The 20018-nt window shown below is 33.8% G+C and overlaps 2 protein-coding genes across 14 annotated transcripts in view; one reads left to right on the top strand and one right to left on the bottom strand.

Annotated features, from left to right (window-relative positions):
• Positions 1 to 20018, top strand: part of LOC148600104 (uncharacterized) — a 319707-nt gene that overhangs the window by 160892 nt on the left and 138797 nt on the right. The gene's annotated exons all lie outside the window — the stretch shown is intronic.
• The window catches only part of LOC148600109 (uncharacterized), a 138410-nt gene that overhangs the window by 64712 nt on the left and 53680 nt on the right, over positions 1 to 20018 (bottom strand). For all 5 annotated transcript variants that reach the window (XM_088557461.1, XM_088557460.1, XM_088557459.1 and 2 more), the window contains exons 17-36: positions 19570 to 19710; positions 18523 to 18642; positions 17477 to 17713; positions 16751 to 16910; positions 16128 to 16303; positions 14743 to 15206; positions 14090 to 14277; positions 13298 to 13438; positions 11791 to 11966; positions 11250 to 11318; positions 10218 to 10520; positions 9690 to 9740; positions 8690 to 8995; positions 7944 to 8249; positions 6291 to 6608; positions 5035 to 5331; positions 3375 to 3665; positions 2601 to 2903; positions 1940 to 2239; positions 202 to 504 (exon numbers count right to left, since the gene is read on the bottom strand). In XM_088557461.1, the coding sequence (XP_088413587.1) occupies positions 202 to 504; positions 1940 to 2239; positions 2601 to 2903; positions 3375 to 3665; positions 5035 to 5331; positions 6291 to 6608; positions 7944 to 8249; positions 8690 to 8995; positions 9690 to 9740; positions 10218 to 10520; positions 11250 to 11318; positions 11791 to 11966; positions 13298 to 13438; positions 14090 to 14277; positions 14743 to 15206; positions 16128 to 16303; positions 16751 to 16910; positions 17477 to 17713; positions 18523 to 18642; positions 19570 to 19710 (4650 nt within the window). The remainder of the gene's footprint in view (positions 1 to 201; positions 505 to 1939; positions 2240 to 2600; positions 2904 to 3374; positions 3666 to 5034; positions 5332 to 6290; positions 6609 to 7943; positions 8250 to 8689; positions 8996 to 9689; positions 9741 to 10217; positions 10521 to 11249; positions 11319 to 11790; positions 11967 to 13297; positions 13439 to 14089; positions 14278 to 14742; positions 15207 to 16127; positions 16304 to 16750; positions 16911 to 17476; positions 17714 to 18522; positions 18643 to 19569; positions 19711 to 20018) is intronic.

The raw sequence follows: 20018 nt of genomic DNA on the forward strand, positions 1-20018 counted from the left end.
AGAACCCTCGTATAAGACTTTGATGTACTTGAAATATTACCAATGGGTGTCTTGAGATTTTATTCTCAGCTGTGTTAGAATCTTAATATCTCTGACTTAAATGAACCAACTGCAATGGGTGTAATAAAGATATCTCACATATTTAAAAATTGAAATATTCTTGTCCAAAAAGTGAGATATCTCTGACATTCTTCAACTTACCTGCACGCCTTCTGATCATCACTAATGGTGTTGGTTCACTCTGACCATACTTGTTGACTGCCCTAATACGGAAGTTGTATTCCTTATCTGGGTGGAGATTCGTCACATGAAAATCTGTATGTGGTATTCCATCAGCCAGAATTCCCCAATCAGATCTTGGCAACTCCTGAACTTCTAACCTGTATGTAACGGGTGCATAGTCAGTAATTCTGTATGGTAGATGAACAGCCCTCCATTGTAGATGGACAGAGTTAGGATTTAGCTCTGAGATGTAGGGTTGTTCATGTGGCATCTTTGGAGGACCTGCAGGAAAAATACAAAACAAATGTTGTTTTCTCTTAAGGAGGTAGACCTAAGGTAAAGGACACAACTCTTACAAATCATTGGAACGTTTGTATTAAGAATTTTACATCATTCTCACGTAAACATCAAAGTAACTGGATTAATTTCATTCTGTTTCAAATGAAAACTTGAAAGGCTTTGGTGAAATTGAATATGATACAAACATATCCATGATTTTATGAGTTATGCCCCTTACCCTAGGTCTACCTCCTTAACTGGAATTCATTATACAGCACTTGAATGGTATAAACTTCAAACTTCCAACATATACCAACCCTTATTCACCATTGTACCAATCCCCATTGAAAAATCCCCATCCTCCATTGAATCCCCATTGCATATTTCTTATTAAATAATTACATTGTCAAATTAAAGTTTATATTTATAAATTCTTCAACATTTAAACTGTTATCTTAAATCAAATTTAATATATTTTTCATGTCAATAAATACCTGAAAAAAAAATTCCCATCCTCCCTGATCAGAATCCCCAACCCATACAATATCCCCATTCCTCAATATTTCTAAAAGTTTAAAATCATTTCTGTCCTTTTTAGATAATGCCTGAGCCAAAAGTTTGTTGTATATAAGATTTTTTGGTTCAATAATTTCAAGCTAAGCATGCAAAGGTCTGTAATATTGTAAAATTGCCTATGAACATACTCAAGAAGAATAATCCAATGTTATATTTTGAGAGAAGATGGACCCTTTTAGACACATGTTTCCATGAATATTATCACATTGTATTTATGTGTTGTTGTAAAAATAATTTGCATAAGCAGAAAAAAGAAGCAGAATTATCTATTACGCAGAGAATGTCAGAGACTTGTGAGAGTGTGGGTGAAAAGCAGTTTAATTTTTTTCTCATTTTTCTATGGTATATTGAAACATTTCTTTAGTATTGTAAAAAAAAATGAATTCAATAGTCAGTATTTATCTCAATTTGTAGACACCTCAATACAGTGACCTTGGTCAGTTGGTGATAGTGGTTTTTTTTCAAAAGAAATATATATATTTTATAGGCTGGTTCTCATGGCAAGCCAAAGTGGACAAAAATAAGTATTTTCTAATATTACAAAATATTGATTTTTGTCCACTTTGGCCTGCCATAGGTTCTATCTGATCTTTTCAATTAAGGACCATTTCTTGCTTTATATTTTGTAGCAGGAGACTCTGACTTTATCAAATTTAAAGTTGATTTTTTACAAATTTTAAAGAGTTATTTGGAAAACTGTACTTCAATTCTTTAACAGTTTTGAAAGGATTGAGATGGAATATTTCATACTCATAAGTAAATCAGAATGTAACAAGCCAGAAACTTTTCTTATTTCACAGTAGTTTTGACAGTATTTATTTAGAAACAGTTAAAAAATAGCTGCATTGAATATTAAACATACCAGCTCTGTGTGTCAAGTAAACTGGAGCAGATGGCTCACCGAAAACATCACCAACATGACCTCTGACCCTGAAGAAATATTCTCTATCAGGATGTAGTCCAGTCACTTGGTAATTAGTGCCCGAGATTCCTGTAACCATTGGCAACCATGGACCAACCCCAGGCCTCTCCTGCATCTCAATGCTATAGGTCACTGTAGGTGGGAACTTGTAGTCACCTTTGACCTCAGCTGGTTGCCATGACAACAAAACTGAGTCACCATAGATGTTGGATATTACAGGTTCCCGTCTGACCATTGGCACTGTAAAAGGTATTATGATTTATGTACTGGCTTGCTGCTAAAGATGTCAAAAATGTGTTAAATACAGGTTCAGCTAAGATACAGGTAACTTGTTGAACATTTTTTTTTCAATATTCCTAACAATCTCTTTTTTTCAGAAAGTTACATTTATGATCAAAACAACTTTTTACAATTCAGAAAGTAAAGAAATTAGTCAAATTTCCATTGAAAGGTACTTTACAGGGAAAAACCAATAAGGAAAAAAAAGGCATCTTTGAAAAGAGACAAGGTAGAATCTGAGAAACAAGAATATATTTCATTGGGCCAATCATGTGTCTTTTAAATAGTCAAGTCCTTCTACCTTCTAAGTTCATGACCTTACCTGGTTTCCTGTAGAAAGTGACAGGTAAGGTAGGCTCTCCGATACCATAGTCTGTCTGGGGTCTGATCCTGAACTCGTACTCCTTACTTGGACTTAGTCCTTTCACAATGTATGTTGTGTCTGTAACATTACGAGCTAGTGGTGTCCAATCATAGCGTGGCAGTGTTCTCATGTCAACAATGTATCTGATTGGCACAGGTTTCCTTGGATACACTGGGATGTCAGCTGGTTGCCATGACAACTTCAGTGAGTCACTTCCTATTGGTGTAATGCGTGGTTCATGAGGCCTGAATCTTGGCTTAACTAAAAGAGACATAATTTAATGTTATAAACAAAACATACCCTCTGAAAATGATTTGCAATAAAGTTTTCATCAAATCTAAATCATTAAAAAGTTAACTAGCTTTATAAATAAAATTTTTGAGCTGAAAACCTGTGCTTCTAAACATCTGTTTAAAGGATAGGTAATATGAACGTAAAGTCACCATACAACGTAAAATGGCTTGGTAGAAAAAAAAGTACTTTTTATGGACTTGCAAAAACAAATTTTGTATTAAACAACAAAAATCAAAACCCGACATGCTTAAAAGACTTAATGTCACAATAACATCATATTTAAGTGCAGAAGTTTTACAAAATGTAAAGAAATATTTCAATCATTAAAAAAAATAAAGACTGACTATTTCCAGGACCAACAACACTACTTATTAAACCTGTTCCTTTTACAAGAATTTAAAGGCTAATAACACTACATAGTGAACCAACTCCTTTTACCTGGTAAAGAAGTAATAGAAACTGGAGGAAGAGGTTCCCAGTAATCTGTACCATGGTACGGTACAATCCTGAAGTTATAGTCACGACTAGGCTGCAGGCCACTCACACGATAGCGGGTATCAGAAATATCAGACACAAGAGGGCGCCAGTCAATACTGGGTGGTTCCTGCACCTCAATGCGGTAAAACAGAGGAGTGAGGGTGTCAATCAAAGGTCGTTGCCATACCAACTCCAATGAGTCTGGAGTGTAATCATGAATTTCTGGTCGGCTAGGAAGGAACGTTCTGGGAGCTGAAATGATGCAGGGAAAACACACTCAAAAAGGAGGAATTGATGAAAAACTTCATGTGGAAAACATGCAGTATAGATTCTAGATGAAAGATACAAAATGGAATGTGCAAATTTATTATACATAAATATATACTCACAATTTGTTAGTAATAATGATTCATGTGCATAAAACTGGTACTGAAAGACACAATGTCATGCCAAAAATACCCACAGGTAACATTACAAACTACACATCAAATCACCCCTATTGAAACTGGAATACACCTACTATATGTTCAACACATATTAATGACACCTTTTTTGAACATGAGGATAGATTTTTATAAAAGGTTTAGAGTTTAATTTACAGTATGTTATTTCTTAATAAATTAATTTGAGATAAATACTTTAATTTGATTGGTTAAAATAATTTTGTTATATCTCAATGGATAAAAAAATATTGACACACCCCTAATTAGTTAAATTCATCTACTTTTCTGATGTTTGAAGATAACAATATGTTTTAAAATTAATTTATAAGAATTGGCTATAATAAAAATCTTGTCTATTGAAAAATAACATAAATTTTCCTTGTGCATATTTTGTTTATTGCACTTTGTGCAATATACAATATGCACATGGAAAATTGATGTTATTTTTCAATAGACAAAATTTTTATTATTGCCAATTCTTAAATACTTTTTAATTTTTGCATGTTTTTTGGCCAATCATTTCTAAATTTTAGAAGAATAATAAAATATCAGCAAAGTCAATTTTTTTCTGGAAGAGGACTTTTGAGAAAGAAAGCACATGTATGCCATGTAGTGAACCAATAATAAAAAAAATTCATTTAATGCAATTTTTCAAGCAAGCCAATCATTAAGGTTTATTTCGTCCATAGTAGCTGCAGTAAAATAATGTTTAACAAAAATTTTGGAATCAATTTATTTTTTTCTTCAAACAAAATTGCAGTCCCTTCCTATGTTTCTAATAAAATAGTTATTGTCTTAGTTATATATTTTGGAACTTCACTTCTGGTACCAAACCATCATCATATTAGCAACAACTAACAGTTTCTTTTAAAGAGAATTTTGAAGAAGTCATTTGCCTCAATTATTTCACTAGGAGTTAAAATAAGTTTAGGTCATAGGTCCCTGAACCCACATTTTCTGACCTATGGACTTTTTAAAATTCATGTACCTTCAAGTCTTTTCATAGGCACTTTTATTGAGGACTTTTTTTCGTTTTTTTTTTTAAATGCACCCCTAATTTGATGCTTAGAGATGTCCGGACCCTACCAATATTGAAAGTAAGTTTTCTACTGAGTTTTTTTTCAGTAAAGAGCAGATTTCACTTGCAAATCAATTTGCATGACTTTGTTTTAACAAACCTGGCAGTGAGGTGAGAGACACTGGAGGCAATGGTGCCAGTAATCCTGATGGTGTCTCAGGAACAACACGGAACATGTAATCCCTGCTAGGACCAAGCCCTCTGATTGGATATCTGGTGTCTGGTACACCTGTTGCCAATGGTTTCCATGCCAGACTAGGTGGAGCTTGCAGCTCAACTCTATATTTGATTGGTTCTTTTATTGGTGTTGATGTTTTCAGTGGTTGCCATGACAACTGAAGTGCATCACTGTCATCATAAGTGATCTTTGGATATTCTGGTAAGACATGACTTGGTCCTGGAAAATTCATGGAAATAATAAGATTGCATTTCTTTGATTTGTTCACCTTTTTTCATCAATGTAAATAGTTTGTCAATTGCTATTGAATGTAAAAAAAAAATAAATATTCATTGATCCATTCTATTCAGATTGAAGAAAAATGAGGATTTTTGTCAAATTTCTAAGTTCAAGGAAGCATAACTCCTACAAACATTAGCAGATCATAATTTCCTGGTAATATGCATAACTACACATGATGTTCATGCTACATACTAAGTTTCATAAAATTTGGTTCTGTAGTTTGAGAGGAGTTGTGCTGGCAAAATGTGATGGACAGACAGACAGGCAGACAGAAGGACAAGCCAAAAACAATATGTCTCCCCACCAAATTGGGGGAGACATAATCACTTACATTGAGCAAGTTTGACAGAGATTTGAGTATATGCTACAGAAAAAAACAATTATCAAATACAACAGTCTTTAAACTGATCTTACCCTTTACAAAGTTTCACAAGAACCTAGCATAACACTTAAAAGGAGTTGCAGTCAAAATAGTTGGACAGCCAGTTTTGAACTGACTAAGTCAATAAGCGATTCTTTTTTCACACTGAATTTCCTGGCCATTTACATGCACATCTTCCTATAAGGATCTAACACTGCATAGTTTCATAAGGATCCAGTGAGTAATGAAGAAGGAGTTGCAGACAAAATTATGCTGGACAAAATGAGACAGATTGTAACCTATGTATCCTCCAAAATTTGTTTGAAAGGGACAGAAATACTGTAAGCAAGTCCAGAATAGTATCCTATCCCCTGTTGTCACTTTCATTCTGAACTAGTAAATCCTAAACTTAGATTATCTCCCCTTACAAACATTTGACATTCATTATTCCATTTCATGTACATAACTTTTAACAAATCCAATGAATGTTTTTGGAAGAGACAAGCAATGTGTTACAGATTGTTGATATGCATACCTGGTGTTGGCCTGCGGTATGACACAGGCAGTGTGTAAGATGGTGGGCTGATTCCATAAGAGCTGAGAGCCCGAACTCTGAAATGGTAGTCTCTATCTGGTAGAAGATCAGTGACCCTGTATCTTGTAGTTGGCAGACCACTAACGACAGGACGCCATTCATCTAGTGGTGGTTCACTCATCTCGATCATGTAGAGCAGGGGTTCTTCATCAGCACTGTATGGCGGTATTGGGACTCTGTTCCATCTCAGACGGATTCCATCAAAGTCTACATCTTCATCATCAAGTTCAAATGAATCAATTGGTGCTACTGAGGATGCTATAAAAAATAACCAGTTAATTTAAAAGACATGAATGAAACAAAATCTGTTGCAATCCTTTTATTTTTCAAATTTTTATTCACACATGAGTAAAACTAAAACTTAATGTGAAAGCTTTTTATTTACTATTTTGATGATAGATGAGAGTGAAAAATACAAGATAATCTATAGTAATATAAATTATATCCTGGAATTATTTTTTTAAGTATCTTGTCTTTCACAAAAACAACAGAAACTACAGTCAAAATCAACATATTTATTTTGCTATAAAACAGAGATAATTGTCTTTTACTTATTTAACATAATACTATTAACATATATGCAGTTGCATAAGGAGATCCTGTATGTATATATATTCACAGGAATCAATTTGGTAGCCGCTTAAATTTTTTTAATTGACATGTATTTCATTATGTCAAAAATCTATTTTGAAGGTAACTTTTTTCCAGGTTCACAGTCCTTGAACCGATCAGTGCAACGATTTGACGGATCGATGACTGATAACCGGTGACCGATCTGATCGCAGTGTTGTTATGTAAAATGACGTAAGATATGTTTAAAATAAAAGAAATGTAAAAAAAAGTATAAATTAATGTTTAAATCTATTACATTATGTAAATATGTGTAAAATTGACAAAGAAAGCAATAAAAACGGTAAAATACAGTAACCGCTCTTTGGTCATGTGACGTGATCACCCGTTAAATGGATCGGTTTGACAGATCGATGACTGACCGGAAACTGATCGGTGACAGATGACCGATCACAATATTTGTTGCACGGATCAGTTCAGGTACTGTATCTGTCCACTAAACAGAAGAACCAAAATTAATACACCTTAAATTTATTACTATAAGGACTTACTTTCCTGTAAATAGTTTATTATAACATTAAAGTAACTGTCTTTGTAAGAATCATGCAAAATCTGAAAAATGTGATACATCCCAAAATAGACTACATATTTTTATATCTGTAATTAAGTTGTTTTATGGGTCTTTACTATGAAATGTGTAATTATTCATTCAAATCTGCCTGCTCTTAGGAGATAATCAGCAATGAAAATCCAATAGATTCTATTGTATTTGGATGTCATTTACAGAGTTATCTCCCTTAACTTTGAAATCTACAGTGCATTCTATATAATTTTATCTCCTGAGAACACGGGTTATATGAAAAACTGAATGTTAATTTCTGTTTACTAAGGCAATTCAAACGAAATACCAAAAATAAAAATATGTAGGCTTTTTACCCAGGAATCACATTTTGCATGATTCTTAGCTGGAGTGCTACTTAATTACTTTAAATAGATAAAAATTTCATATTAGAAATTTCTTACCAACAGTTCTATACACAGATGTTACTGGTGAAGGCTCTGACATGACACCATGAGGTGTACGTGCTCTGACCCTGAATCTGTAGTCCTGACCTGGTTCCAGGTCTGATACAACATACACTGTGCTTGGGATGTCCCTTGCAACAGAGGTCCAGTCTCTGACAGGCGGGGCCTGCATCTCTATCATGTACAGCAGTGATTCATCGCCAGAGGAGAAGGTTGGTACCTCAACACGGTCCCAGCGGAGTTTAACAGATCGTGGCTCCATCTCAATAATTTCTGGTCTGGCTATTGGGACACCAGGAAAAGCTTGAAATAAAGACCAGGACATAGAAATTGATATATGTAATTCCCACTGTCTGTTTTCATTAACATTAGTAGACTTCATTTTAAATTTAGTATAACAACATTTGTTCTACCACAAATGTAATATTTTGTTCACTTAAAGATTCTTTTTTTCAATGAAAATTTTTTATTTCAAAATTTATCTCATCTTTCTAAACTGTGGCAGTAAATTCCTGTGAATAATTTTACTTGGCAGAAATAGCAAATGTAGCAACCCTATAATTCATGTGAGTAAAATATATAACTTGTCTGTTAATGCATGTAGTTTGGTGTTTTTATACTGGCTATTCATGATAGTAAAGTATGATGAATAATGAAAAAAATCAATTCTTAGCCCATTGGCATAAAAAATAATTCCTTTATTTTCAACCTTAACCTTTGATCTTTGAACTCCACTAACTAACCTTTGGCCCTTGGAATCCAGATTGGCTCTGTGGGTTCACTGAGACCATATTTATTTTCAGCTCTGACTCTGATGTTATAGTCACGGTCTGGAAGTAGGTCAGATAAATATGTACTGGTATCTGACAACCTGCTGCTCAATGGTAACCAGTCAGTGGAGGGGAGTTCCTGAGCCTCCAGGCGATAGCTTACAGGTGGCGGTGGGGCCTTCAGATCTTTTGGCATGGGAGCTGGTTGCCATGCCAACTTGACAGATTCTTTTCCAATGTCAGCTATCAATGGTTTAGATTTTGGAAGATCTGGAGGTCCTAAAATTTATAAAGGTCAATGTTATTATTTGCTTTTAAGAAATAGTTTTGTTAAATTTATTAAAAGTAGCATACATTAAATGACAGAAATATAAACACCCAAAAACGAGACGAGAAAACAGTGAAATTTTCGCAATAGTTTTATTTTTGCTATTTTCACGCCATTACACGAAAATTAAATTGTCACAAATATTTTCTTTGAAGAACATTACAGTACAATTTGATAAACAATTGCAAATTTAAAACTGCATGAAAGCAGATTTATAGTAGAAAATTTCCCGGTTTACAGTACATAGGAAAACATATTGTTTTTTTTTCACATGATGTTTTTGACTGAAGAAAACAAATACATATTTGTATCAATTGGCAATGTATGTACTCAATATGTTTTTTTTCTACAAGTATATGAAGACATATTTACTTTTTTGATATCGAAAATTTGTAGTGAGATATTTTCCATTCAATGCAGTTTATTTTTGGTCTAGATCTGTTTCAAAGCAGAATGCTACAAAGAATATACCTGAGGTAGAATCATTAAAACTCCATCTGTACCAGTTGATGGAAAATAAGTTTTTAACGTAATGTGAATGCAACCAAATCATATTTTCTGCACACATATGATCTACAGCTGTACTTTAATATAATAACCATATTACAAAGGTACAATTCTAATTAGATATCCTTACTAACTTACTTCTGAACTGTGGAACTTTAGACTTCATGCTCTCAGCAAAGTCATCATCCTCTGTAATAAAATCATTTTTTTAAATTACAAATAATTTAAGCAATGGTTTTAATTATAGATAAGTTAAGCCATTGTGGATGATTCCTTTTCTAAGGAATCTGATACATCCTATATATCATAAAGATAAAAGATGATTTGAATGTATTAAATGAAAGCATATATAAATATTAAAATTCAACACAATCAGCCTTGGCTGAACATTGTTGCTCTCACACTTAGCTCCTTTTTGTAAGAATCACAGGATTATATCCAGGCAAAATTATTTCACATGATTTTCACACAAATTTCACATGACTTTCACCTGAATTGAGCAAATAAAGTAAGTGACATGTGAAATTTGGGTGAATGGAGCCTTTGAAAGATTTTTATAATGGGAAAAATACCTTTTTTCATCACAATTTCTGTCTTGATTTTTCATTTTAATCAAGAATGTAAAAATCACATGGTTGCTGCCTAAATTCAATTTTGCAACTTTACCTGGCCTTGTTCTTTCCACAGTGGCTGGTGATGTAGCATCGCTTACACCAAATTTATTTTCTGCCCTCACTCTGAAGTCGTAATCTCTCTGTGGTCGTAGGTTCCTGACAACATGTGTGTTTCCATGAATACCAGAAGCCATTTTTCTCCAGTCAGCATCTGGTAGCTCTCTACCTTCAATGGCATATTTGATGTTTCTACTGTCGCTGGAAAGGGCAGAGGTCAACACTGGTTGCCATGTCAACCTAATAGATTCTGGCCGAATGTCACTGACAGTTGGTTTGTCATAAGGCATTGTGGGAACTGCAAGCAAAACATATCAAATGAAATGTTAATCAAGATACAATAATAGAATAATTCATTGGAAAGAGTGAATAACCAAAATATGATCACAAGTGCCGAAGAATGCCTAGATTTAACGTGTGGGCGGAACTTGTTCCGCGCACGAGTTAAGTCTTAATGCGTTCTTGGCATGAGTGATCATATTTTGGTTATTCACAATAACCAATTGATTATCCTATTTATTATATAGATTTCTTGCATTATTCATTGTTATTTTCAACATTAATTTAAAATTTTGTGAATGGCGGATTGATATTCGTGTTGTGATGTTTTGGCGGGAGAAAGCGCAAGAGTGAAATTACCAAATTTATTTCAGTGTGAATTATCGAAAAAAATTACAATGGGAACATTCGGTAAATCACTGCTATCTATATAATAAGGAATCTTCACATCACTAAGAAATGACCGTGAGTTTTTGGGCATGTGTTTGTATTCTGATTACCAACTGTTTTATCATTGTTTGATTATTATTTCAATTGATTATCAAATTTAATCTGATTTTAAGAAATGCATATGAATTTAAAATTCATGAACTGTCAGAAATGTCAAATGATATGTATGTATTAGATATTTTTGTGCAACAAAGTCAGAGATAGAAAACAAGAAAGACATTTCATGTATTATGTACAAAACCTTATTACCCAAGGACAATTTGAAATTTCCATGCTCTCTTTATAATATATAATTTACCTTCACCAGTGCCCCTCCTACTAAGGGGAGTAACAGAGGACTCCCTGGACAGATCTCCTGGTTTCTTGGCTGTAATAGAACAGATATATTTATTTTATCATCTCTGGCCTTATAGAAAACTAAGGTTTAAAGGTTAAAAAATATTGTGTACAATCCAACCTTGTTTACCTATGTACTTCATGCAATTTTGAAGTCATAATTTCCATACATGTATATTTCTTAATTTGGATTTGCACAAGTATGCAAGCATTTCTAGAAAATTTCTGATGACATGTGCACCTGGTCCATGCTCCCACTGATTCTATGGAGACCAGGTTACTGCCACGCTTAGATTTTTGCAGTTTTTCATTTTATTTCTACATTTTGTTCCTTGTTTCTGTCTGTATGAAGGATAATAACAGAATTACCTAACTGATAAAATCTAGGCAGTAGTCAAAAGGAAAGTCTGTATAACAAATGACAATATAATGTGCTTATTCCTTGAATAAAAGGCATGAAGCATATGGTTTTTCTCTGACCCATGATTTTACATTAAGCTTACCATCTCCAAGTCTCATGTAAGCAGTACATGAGTTTTCTCCAGCAGCATTAGAAATGGTACAAGTATAAACCCCCTGGTCCAACTCCTTAGCTCCTCTGATGGTCAGGTAACAGTATTGGTTGTCCTGGGAGATTAGGTAATGGCCATCGTTCTTTAATGGACGACCATCTCTATGCCTGCAATTCAAAATTTAATATAATATTATAATAGTATGAAAATGTATTCAAATGGGGACATAAAGTTAATAGAGTGGGAATGATATCACAATTTTTCAAACCTATTTTCAATGTTTTCCAGTATTTAAAATTAAAGAAAATTTCAAACAACTTCAAGGCTACAGTCCTTGAACCAATCAACGCAACGATTTGATGGATTGATGACCACTGACTAATTGATTGCTGGCAGATCGATAACCGATGACCAGTGACCGATCTGATTGCAGTTTTGTTATTTAAATTGATGGATGATCTGTTAAAAATAAAACATATGTAAAATGAAAGTATAAATTGACATTTAAATTTGATGTACATGTATTATGTAAATATGTGTAAAATTGACAAAGAAAACAACAGAAACTGTAAAATATATTGACCGCTCTGTGGTCATGTGATGCGGTCACCAGTTTAATGGATCGGTTTGACGGACCAATGACCGATCGGAAACTGAACGGTGATCAATGACTGATTGTAATTTTTTTGCATGGATCGGTTCAGGTACTGTAATATTTGATTGCATTAAGTATGAATTTGTATCATATTTCTTCGATTTGATTGTTACCCTTTTATCAAATTATTCAACCTTTGACATTGATTTCAACCTTTGACATTGGTTATGCACATGCATGTGTTTTTTTCTTAGTTTTTTTCCCTTGACATCTAATTCAGAACTAGATCTACAGTTGCAAGCATCAGCTGATGTTGCCCCAGACAACAGAATGGTTAGAATTTTTTTTGGCGTTATATTATTAGGCTCTTTCAACACTACAACAGTATAATTGTTGAGAATTTCTAGCCAGCTTGATCTCAAAGTTATGTCCTAGATTTTGAATTATTGCTGTTCCTATGAAAATGTCACCTTTATCAATGACCTATTCTCTTTACAATTAGGCTTCCAGAACAGGGTGATGTTGATACAAGATTGAAGTTATCACTACAGAAGTTTTATGGTCGTAATCATGAACTTGTGGATCATTACTGTGTATCCATCAGAATCATGAAAATTGATATTTTCAACATGTCATAGTTTTCCTAGTCAGGTGTTACTATAAAAACAGAGGACACTTACCCTACCAGTGCTTGCCATGGTCCCAGTTTTTAGTGGAGTTCAAGTTGCTCATTTACTTTTGTAACTTTGTATGTATTATTTTCGTTATTTTATGTTCTTTGTTGTGTGTGTCAGTTTTACATGTTTGGTCTTTGTCTCTGGATTACATTCTTTTGATTTCCGCTAGAATCTCAGTTCCCTTGGTTACTCTAAAACAATTATTTTTCTTGTTGTTATACCATACCAAGCAACAGTGGGTTCAGGAATTCCCATGACTCTGCATTCAAACTTCCCATCTTTCCCAGATGGAATGTAAATGTCTTCAATCTTCTTGATGAAGGTTGGCACATATCCATATTTGGCATCAAAGTCCTTCTGCGTAAACCTGTGATAAATATTTATAATTAGAGAACCTTAGTAAGCATTCTCAAGTACCCAATGTGTATAGCTTAATTTTGAATTCTTTGTCCCTTGAACTGGTCTGGAATAAAGGGTTTTTTGTCAAAAATAATTCTTTGCAGGCCTTCATTGTTACAAACATTTCATCCAAGTTTTAAGGAAATCTGACAAGAATGACTGTTGCATGTATGCAGATGACAACATACTTGTGCTGGATGAACTGTTGAATTGACCTATCAAATACTTTGTTGTTTGGGGTAAAAATACAATTTGATTTGTTATAAACCTTTTGATTGGTTGGTTCTTTCTAGGGCAAGATATGTTATTTTGTATAGACTAACAGCACTGTGACATCAATAAAGTTGATCGGTCAACTGTCTGCAATTCAAATAATTTCACACAAGGCTTTGATGAAGGAACAAATATTAATTTTGACTGGAATTGAATACAAATTAGATTATAAAGAACGTTTTGATTTTTGACTTTTGATTTTATGCTTGCATAACTTAAGGGCAGTTTACAATTTTTCATTAATTGTGCCAAAGTTGGTTATTTCCCATAACTTGTTCAAACTTTTAAAAGTAAACTTTTGTTTCATATAGCAATTATGGTTTGCTCCACTAATCACAATACTCACTTAGGCTCATCCAGTTTCTCTGAAGTTCTTCTGGATTCCCTCACCAGTAGATTTCCGCTACAGTACACCTCACCCTCAGAGTTGACAGCTTTACATGTAATTTTTCCATCATCATCCAGTAACAAGTCTTCTATAGTCAGTGTATATTTGTCACCATCCTGGGTCATCTTAAACCGCCTCTTGCTTTCCTGTAAGTAAATTCAAGGTCAACTAAGGTTAAATCAAAAGATCAAAATCAGAAAGACAAAGACAAAGTTCTGACAAAACAATTGATAAACCACCTGATGATTTTTTTACTTTTTGATGACCAAGAAAAAAAAATGGTGATGACAGCCTGAGAAGACAAGAAATGATTTTTACTAAGTCTTATTGTAGTCAGTTTAATCAAAATTAGACTGTGTTTTGTTTTTGTTTGTTTGTTTGTTTGTTTGTTTTTTTTTTTTTTGGGGGGGGGGGGAACTAATAAAATCAGTGGGGCTAATTTTAATTACCAGTAGACTGTATTGTACTATACTATGTCTTTAACATCCATATAATTTCATCAACATATTATGAACAAACACAAAGGGCAATATGTGCAGATATCTGCTATAAAATACACAAAAAAATAAAACAAAAAAGTGCATTGTAATTATAACAAGTAAGCAACTTACCGATATCGGCTTATGATTGAAAAGCCATGAGACTTTAGGAGGCGGTTCACCAATCACCACAACCTCAAACATAACATTTTCACCAGTCCTCATATTCTGGTCACCAATCCTCTTCAAAAACTTCGGCAGGACAGGCACATTCTTTATCTTATCACTGAGTACATTCAACCCAGCAGTACATGAGGCTTCGCCAAGGGGGTTCTTCAGGTTGCATTTATATGTTCCGAGGTCCTTCCCTGTGACCGATTTGATGTACAAGGCACAGAGATTTTTATCTTGTAGTATTGATAGATTGTCATTGGGTATAATTTCTATGTCATTGAATAGCCATTTGACGGTTGGTATTGGTCGACCATCGATTAGACATTGTAACTCGGCTGGTACACCCTCAGTAAGAGTCTGGTCGTAGAAACGTGTAAGGAATTTAGGGGCTATGTCTCCTTCTTCTTCTTGGTCATGATAAGCTGAAACGAAAACAAATAAATTAAAGATCACAACATTTTCCTTCAATAATATTTCATATCTGAACATATGCAAGCACTCAATTTCATTCCAAAACTATAATAAAAAATCATATAGGCATTCAGGAGGTAGACCTGGGGTAAGGGACATTACTCATGAAATCAGTGATATGTTTGTATCATATGCAATTTCACCAAAGCCTATCAAGCTTCCATTTGAAACATAATGTAATCAGTCCATGTTTCTTTGATGCTTACAAGGGATTGATGTAAACTGCTGAATTCAAACGTTCCAATGATTTTTAGACCTTACCCTAGGTCTACCTCCTTAAGATGTAAATCTTGTGCAATCAAAATTTCAAAAAAATAAATTTGATGAAAATAATGATTTCATTGGAATGTAAACAAGTATATGCAACAGCTTGTGTTAGTCTTTGAAAAATGGGATGACAATTTTCATTGTAGCACACACAAACTAAAACCAATCAACATTATGACAGTTTCATTGTGAGCCGAATAGTTATAAATAGGTGTAACAAAATATCATCCTAAACTTACAAAAAGCACTGAAATGAGCCTCAGTCATGCCGTCTTAATATCCTTTATGATCCGAGCAGGTGTATCCCCTATCATCTTCTTTAGCAAAAAACTTACCAATGACATTAAAATAAGCTTCAGTCATGGCCTCTCAGTATCAATTGTGAACCCATCAGATGTAACACCCCACATCTCCCTAAATATACTAACATTGAGATGTGCTTCAGTAAATGGCCTCTCCATAATTCTAAAGAGCCCAGCAGGAACATTTCCCATATCTCCCTCAACAACTTACCTCACACTTTGAGATAAGCCTTAGTCATGGACTCTCCATATTTATTATGAGCCCAGCATGTGTAAAGCCAAAAATCTCCCTTAACAACTTACCAATAACATTGAGATAAGCCTCAGTCATGGCCTCTCCATATTTATTATGAGCCCAGCATGTGTAACGTCCCATATCTCCCTTGACAACATTCTGTATCAACAGTGAGTAGATCTCATTGTTAAAGTTAAGTAGTTGGTATCTGTCATTTGGTTCTACAATCTTTCCATCTTTCATCCTGTAATAGTAATGCATATATATAAATTTCCAGAAACAAAAAGAAGTAGGACAGTTTGGTTTTTCATTAACTTCCTTAAGAGCTTTAGAACCTTGATGTAAAATTTTATAGAAATAAACCAGCTATTATCCAGTTATAAAACAAAAATCAAGTGTCTACTGATGATGACGACATAAGATGACATAAACGACAACAGCACCGTACAATTATATGTCCATAAAATTTTGCAGTCGTATAAAAATAGACTTTGTTTTACTAAAAAATCAACCCCAATCAATAGAATGGACAAAACATCTAGAAAAAAAAAATCTCAAAAATTTATGTACCAAAAATTAAATGAATAACTTACAATGAAATGTGAATACCTATAAAATAAAGCATTTTTTTCTATAACCCCTTTAATTTGAACATACTTGTACTGATTAAAAGATATCAAAAACTATCTACCATATAATATCAGGCTTAGGGTAAGCCACAACACGGCAATCAAAGCGAGCAAGACGTCCCTCTTCCACTTGGCAACTGTTCATCTGGAAGAAGTAGGCAGGTGTTTGGTACTTGGCATCAGAAAGTCCTTCCTTGTATTTGTTCAGTAGAGATGGTTGTACTGTAATTAGACAACATTCCATACAGCTCTTTGTAAAAATCAGGCACATGCAAGTAAAAAAAAACCATGGAACTGACAATATACTACTCTTCTCTATTTGAAACCAACATTTTTTTAGATCTGCATCACTAGAGTTGTTTAAAAACTTTTCATTAGAATGGGTTTTGAATGAGTTATCTACCCCTGAATTGTTCTTTTGCAGTGCATAATTAACTCATTTTACAAAAATGATATTGAAGTCTTGTGTTTATTACTTGATTTTGAAAGTACAAAAAGTGAAATTACTATAGGATTAAAAAGATATTTTCGGTCGTTCGTGCATGTATGAACGGATCTCGGAGCTCCCAAACTCAATGAATATATCATAGTGAAATATTGCAGCTGATCCTGCAATACTATTGATCAGCTGGGCAAGGGATACGAAACCCCTATGGTATAAGGAGGATTCCAAAACATGTTTATAATGAAAGTGGACTATAAATTAGGTATCCCATCATATCTATACAAGAAGTCAACATCCTAAATGGAAATCTCTCTTTGAAAAGGTCTGTAAATTTGTTTCTCACCTTCTCCAACATAGAGCTCAGCTGTGCTGATTGTGGACCCATTAACATTCATAGCTCTAGCTGTGTAGAGGCCTGTGTCTGATCTTCTGGTGTCTGTAAACTCCAGAATGTGTGTTGAACCTTCAGTGATGACTTTACAGTGATCCGATTCCAGCAATGGTCTGTTGTTTTTAAGCCAGAGGACTTTAGGCTGGGGAATGCCAGCAACTTCACATTCAAGTCTGGCTGTTGAACTTTCTGAAAATTAAAGATTTGAATACTGATTAACAGGACTATCAATTCAGCTTTCATTATGGAAATGCTTAAGATGTAGGAAAAGTTAGAAATATCAAAGAGAAAAAACAATAAATCGAAAGAAAATGCAGTCAAATCAGCTTCAAAACGTGGGCGTCTCACGTGGAAGGAGTGACGGTTGGTACTATTGGAACTAAATCAAACCTGTTTAAAAAATATTTTAAAACAAATTTAGCTAAAACAGGTTTATAACATTCCACAGATGTATAAAGGGTAAGTAAGTGTACATGAATAGTATGTATTTAGTATGCATCTTCAGTTAACTGAATATTTGATGAAAACCTCTAAAAACTGAGTTATGGCACTGTACTCAATTTTGCTTCAAACACATGGATTCCAAATGATTTCTATGGCAAAATGGGACAGCTAGGCTTTATACATAAAACTAACAGTATAAAAAAAACATATTTGCCTGTTTTTTGCTTAAAAGATCTGGACATAGAGTAAAGATCAGTTCAAACCACTCTTAAGAATTGCCAAAAATGTTCATTACAACTTGCTGACAACTTCAGAAGGATTTACGGTAAATGTTTTTAGGGGTTTCAATGAAAACTGGTGGTTCTAAGCTAGAATGAATCATAGTAAATCTATTCTTTATTATTTAGGATAATTCTATCATCAAATGATTCATGATACATTTTGACAAAGTTAAATTGTATTTATTCCCTTAATAAATCAATAATTCTAGAAATGTCTGCACTGACAGAACAGTAGAGCAGTTATGTAAATCTAATTGTACTTTTTTAGTTTACCTTCAACAATTGTTTTCTGTAGTTTGCGTTTAAACATTGGTCTTGTTGTTCCATCTTCAAATTCTGCTGCTACGTATCTGTCTCCAACTAAGTCCTTCCTTGTTCCCAGTATGTTGAAATCTGAAACAAACAAGATATCTGTTAGTGGATGCCGACTAGTGAAACCTCTGCAAAAAACTAAAGTATTTACACAAATATTTAAACCCAGGAAAAGAAATGTGTTGTTTTTCCCAAGTCTGAAATCAAATCCCAAAAGTACGGGAAACCAATGTATTAAACCAAAGGTAAATATATCAAATGGCTGTGACAAGTGGTTGCGAAGAAACAGTGATGAAAAAAATGTAACAGACAGACGGACAGACAAGGTTAAAACTGCATAGACCCTTCCTTTGGGGAAGGAGCATAACAATATTAGTTCATTCTTAGATGCCTAATAGTGTTAGTCCATGTATACAGGAGATGATGAAACACGGCCTGGAAAACCAGACCACTTTAACAATGTAACTCAAACTAAGAAAACAGACAAAATTCAAAATATCTTTATAATTTAGTTGATAAAATCCAATGCATCTTAACAAAACAAAGGTATAAACTGTGAAAGTATCATTGTTTGTGGGGTTCCAAATTTCGTGGTTTTTGTGGGTATCATAAACCACTAAATTTGATTCCAAACAAAAAGGAAATTTCCAATTAATTTATACGATAGAGTTGTCAAATCCACAAATTTAAGAATCAACAAACTGGCGTTTTTTTTAAAAATTGGTATAGTACTTGAACCGTAAAATACATTGACTGCTCATGATTTGCACCTAAATTGAACAAGAAAATTCTTCCCAGGGCAAATCTCCAAATTAACCTGTTTCTACTGAGTCTATGAATCAACTACCTTTCAAAAATACCTACCATCAGAGCTCCTATCTGACTCAGTTTCTATTGAGTCTATGGACAGTTACCACTATTTTTGAGAATACCTACCATCAGAGCTCCTATCTGACTCAGTTTCTATTGAGTCTATGGACAGTTACCACTATTTTTGAGAATACCTACCATCAGAGCTCCTATCTGACTCAGTTTCTACTGTGTCTAGGGACTTGACCAGCTTGGATTTCTTTGGTGTAGAAGAGAGTTTCTTCCCTTTTAACTTCTGTGTAAATTCTGGCATGGTGTCTGTTAATGTGTCTTTTAACTCTGTAAAAGAAAATATTAATTGCTATGAATCAGATACAGATCCACAGATCATGCAGGTAATATAAAAACAGTGATACATCACAACAGGTTTGAAGTATTTTTTTCCTGACATAATTCAAAGCCCAATAATTATTAATACACTGCAAATTGCACCAAAACTATGGAAAAATATAATCTTTTAAACAGACTTCCAAAATTGTCTCAAGCCACCATGCTTTTCAACACAGCTATTTGGATCCAGAGTATGTTCTCCAAATTTTGAATGATTTCAGCATAAATTTACACCATAAAGTACATGGTGTTTCACC

The sequence above is a fragment of the Perna viridis genome, chromosome 13 (genome assembly GCF_037379345.1).
Source record: "Perna viridis isolate PV_CMFRI_1.1 ecotype Kerala chromosome 13, ASM3737934v1, whole genome shotgun sequence".
NCBI classification, from domain to species: domain Eukaryota; kingdom Metazoa; phylum Mollusca; class Bivalvia; order Mytilida; family Mytilidae; genus Perna; species Perna viridis.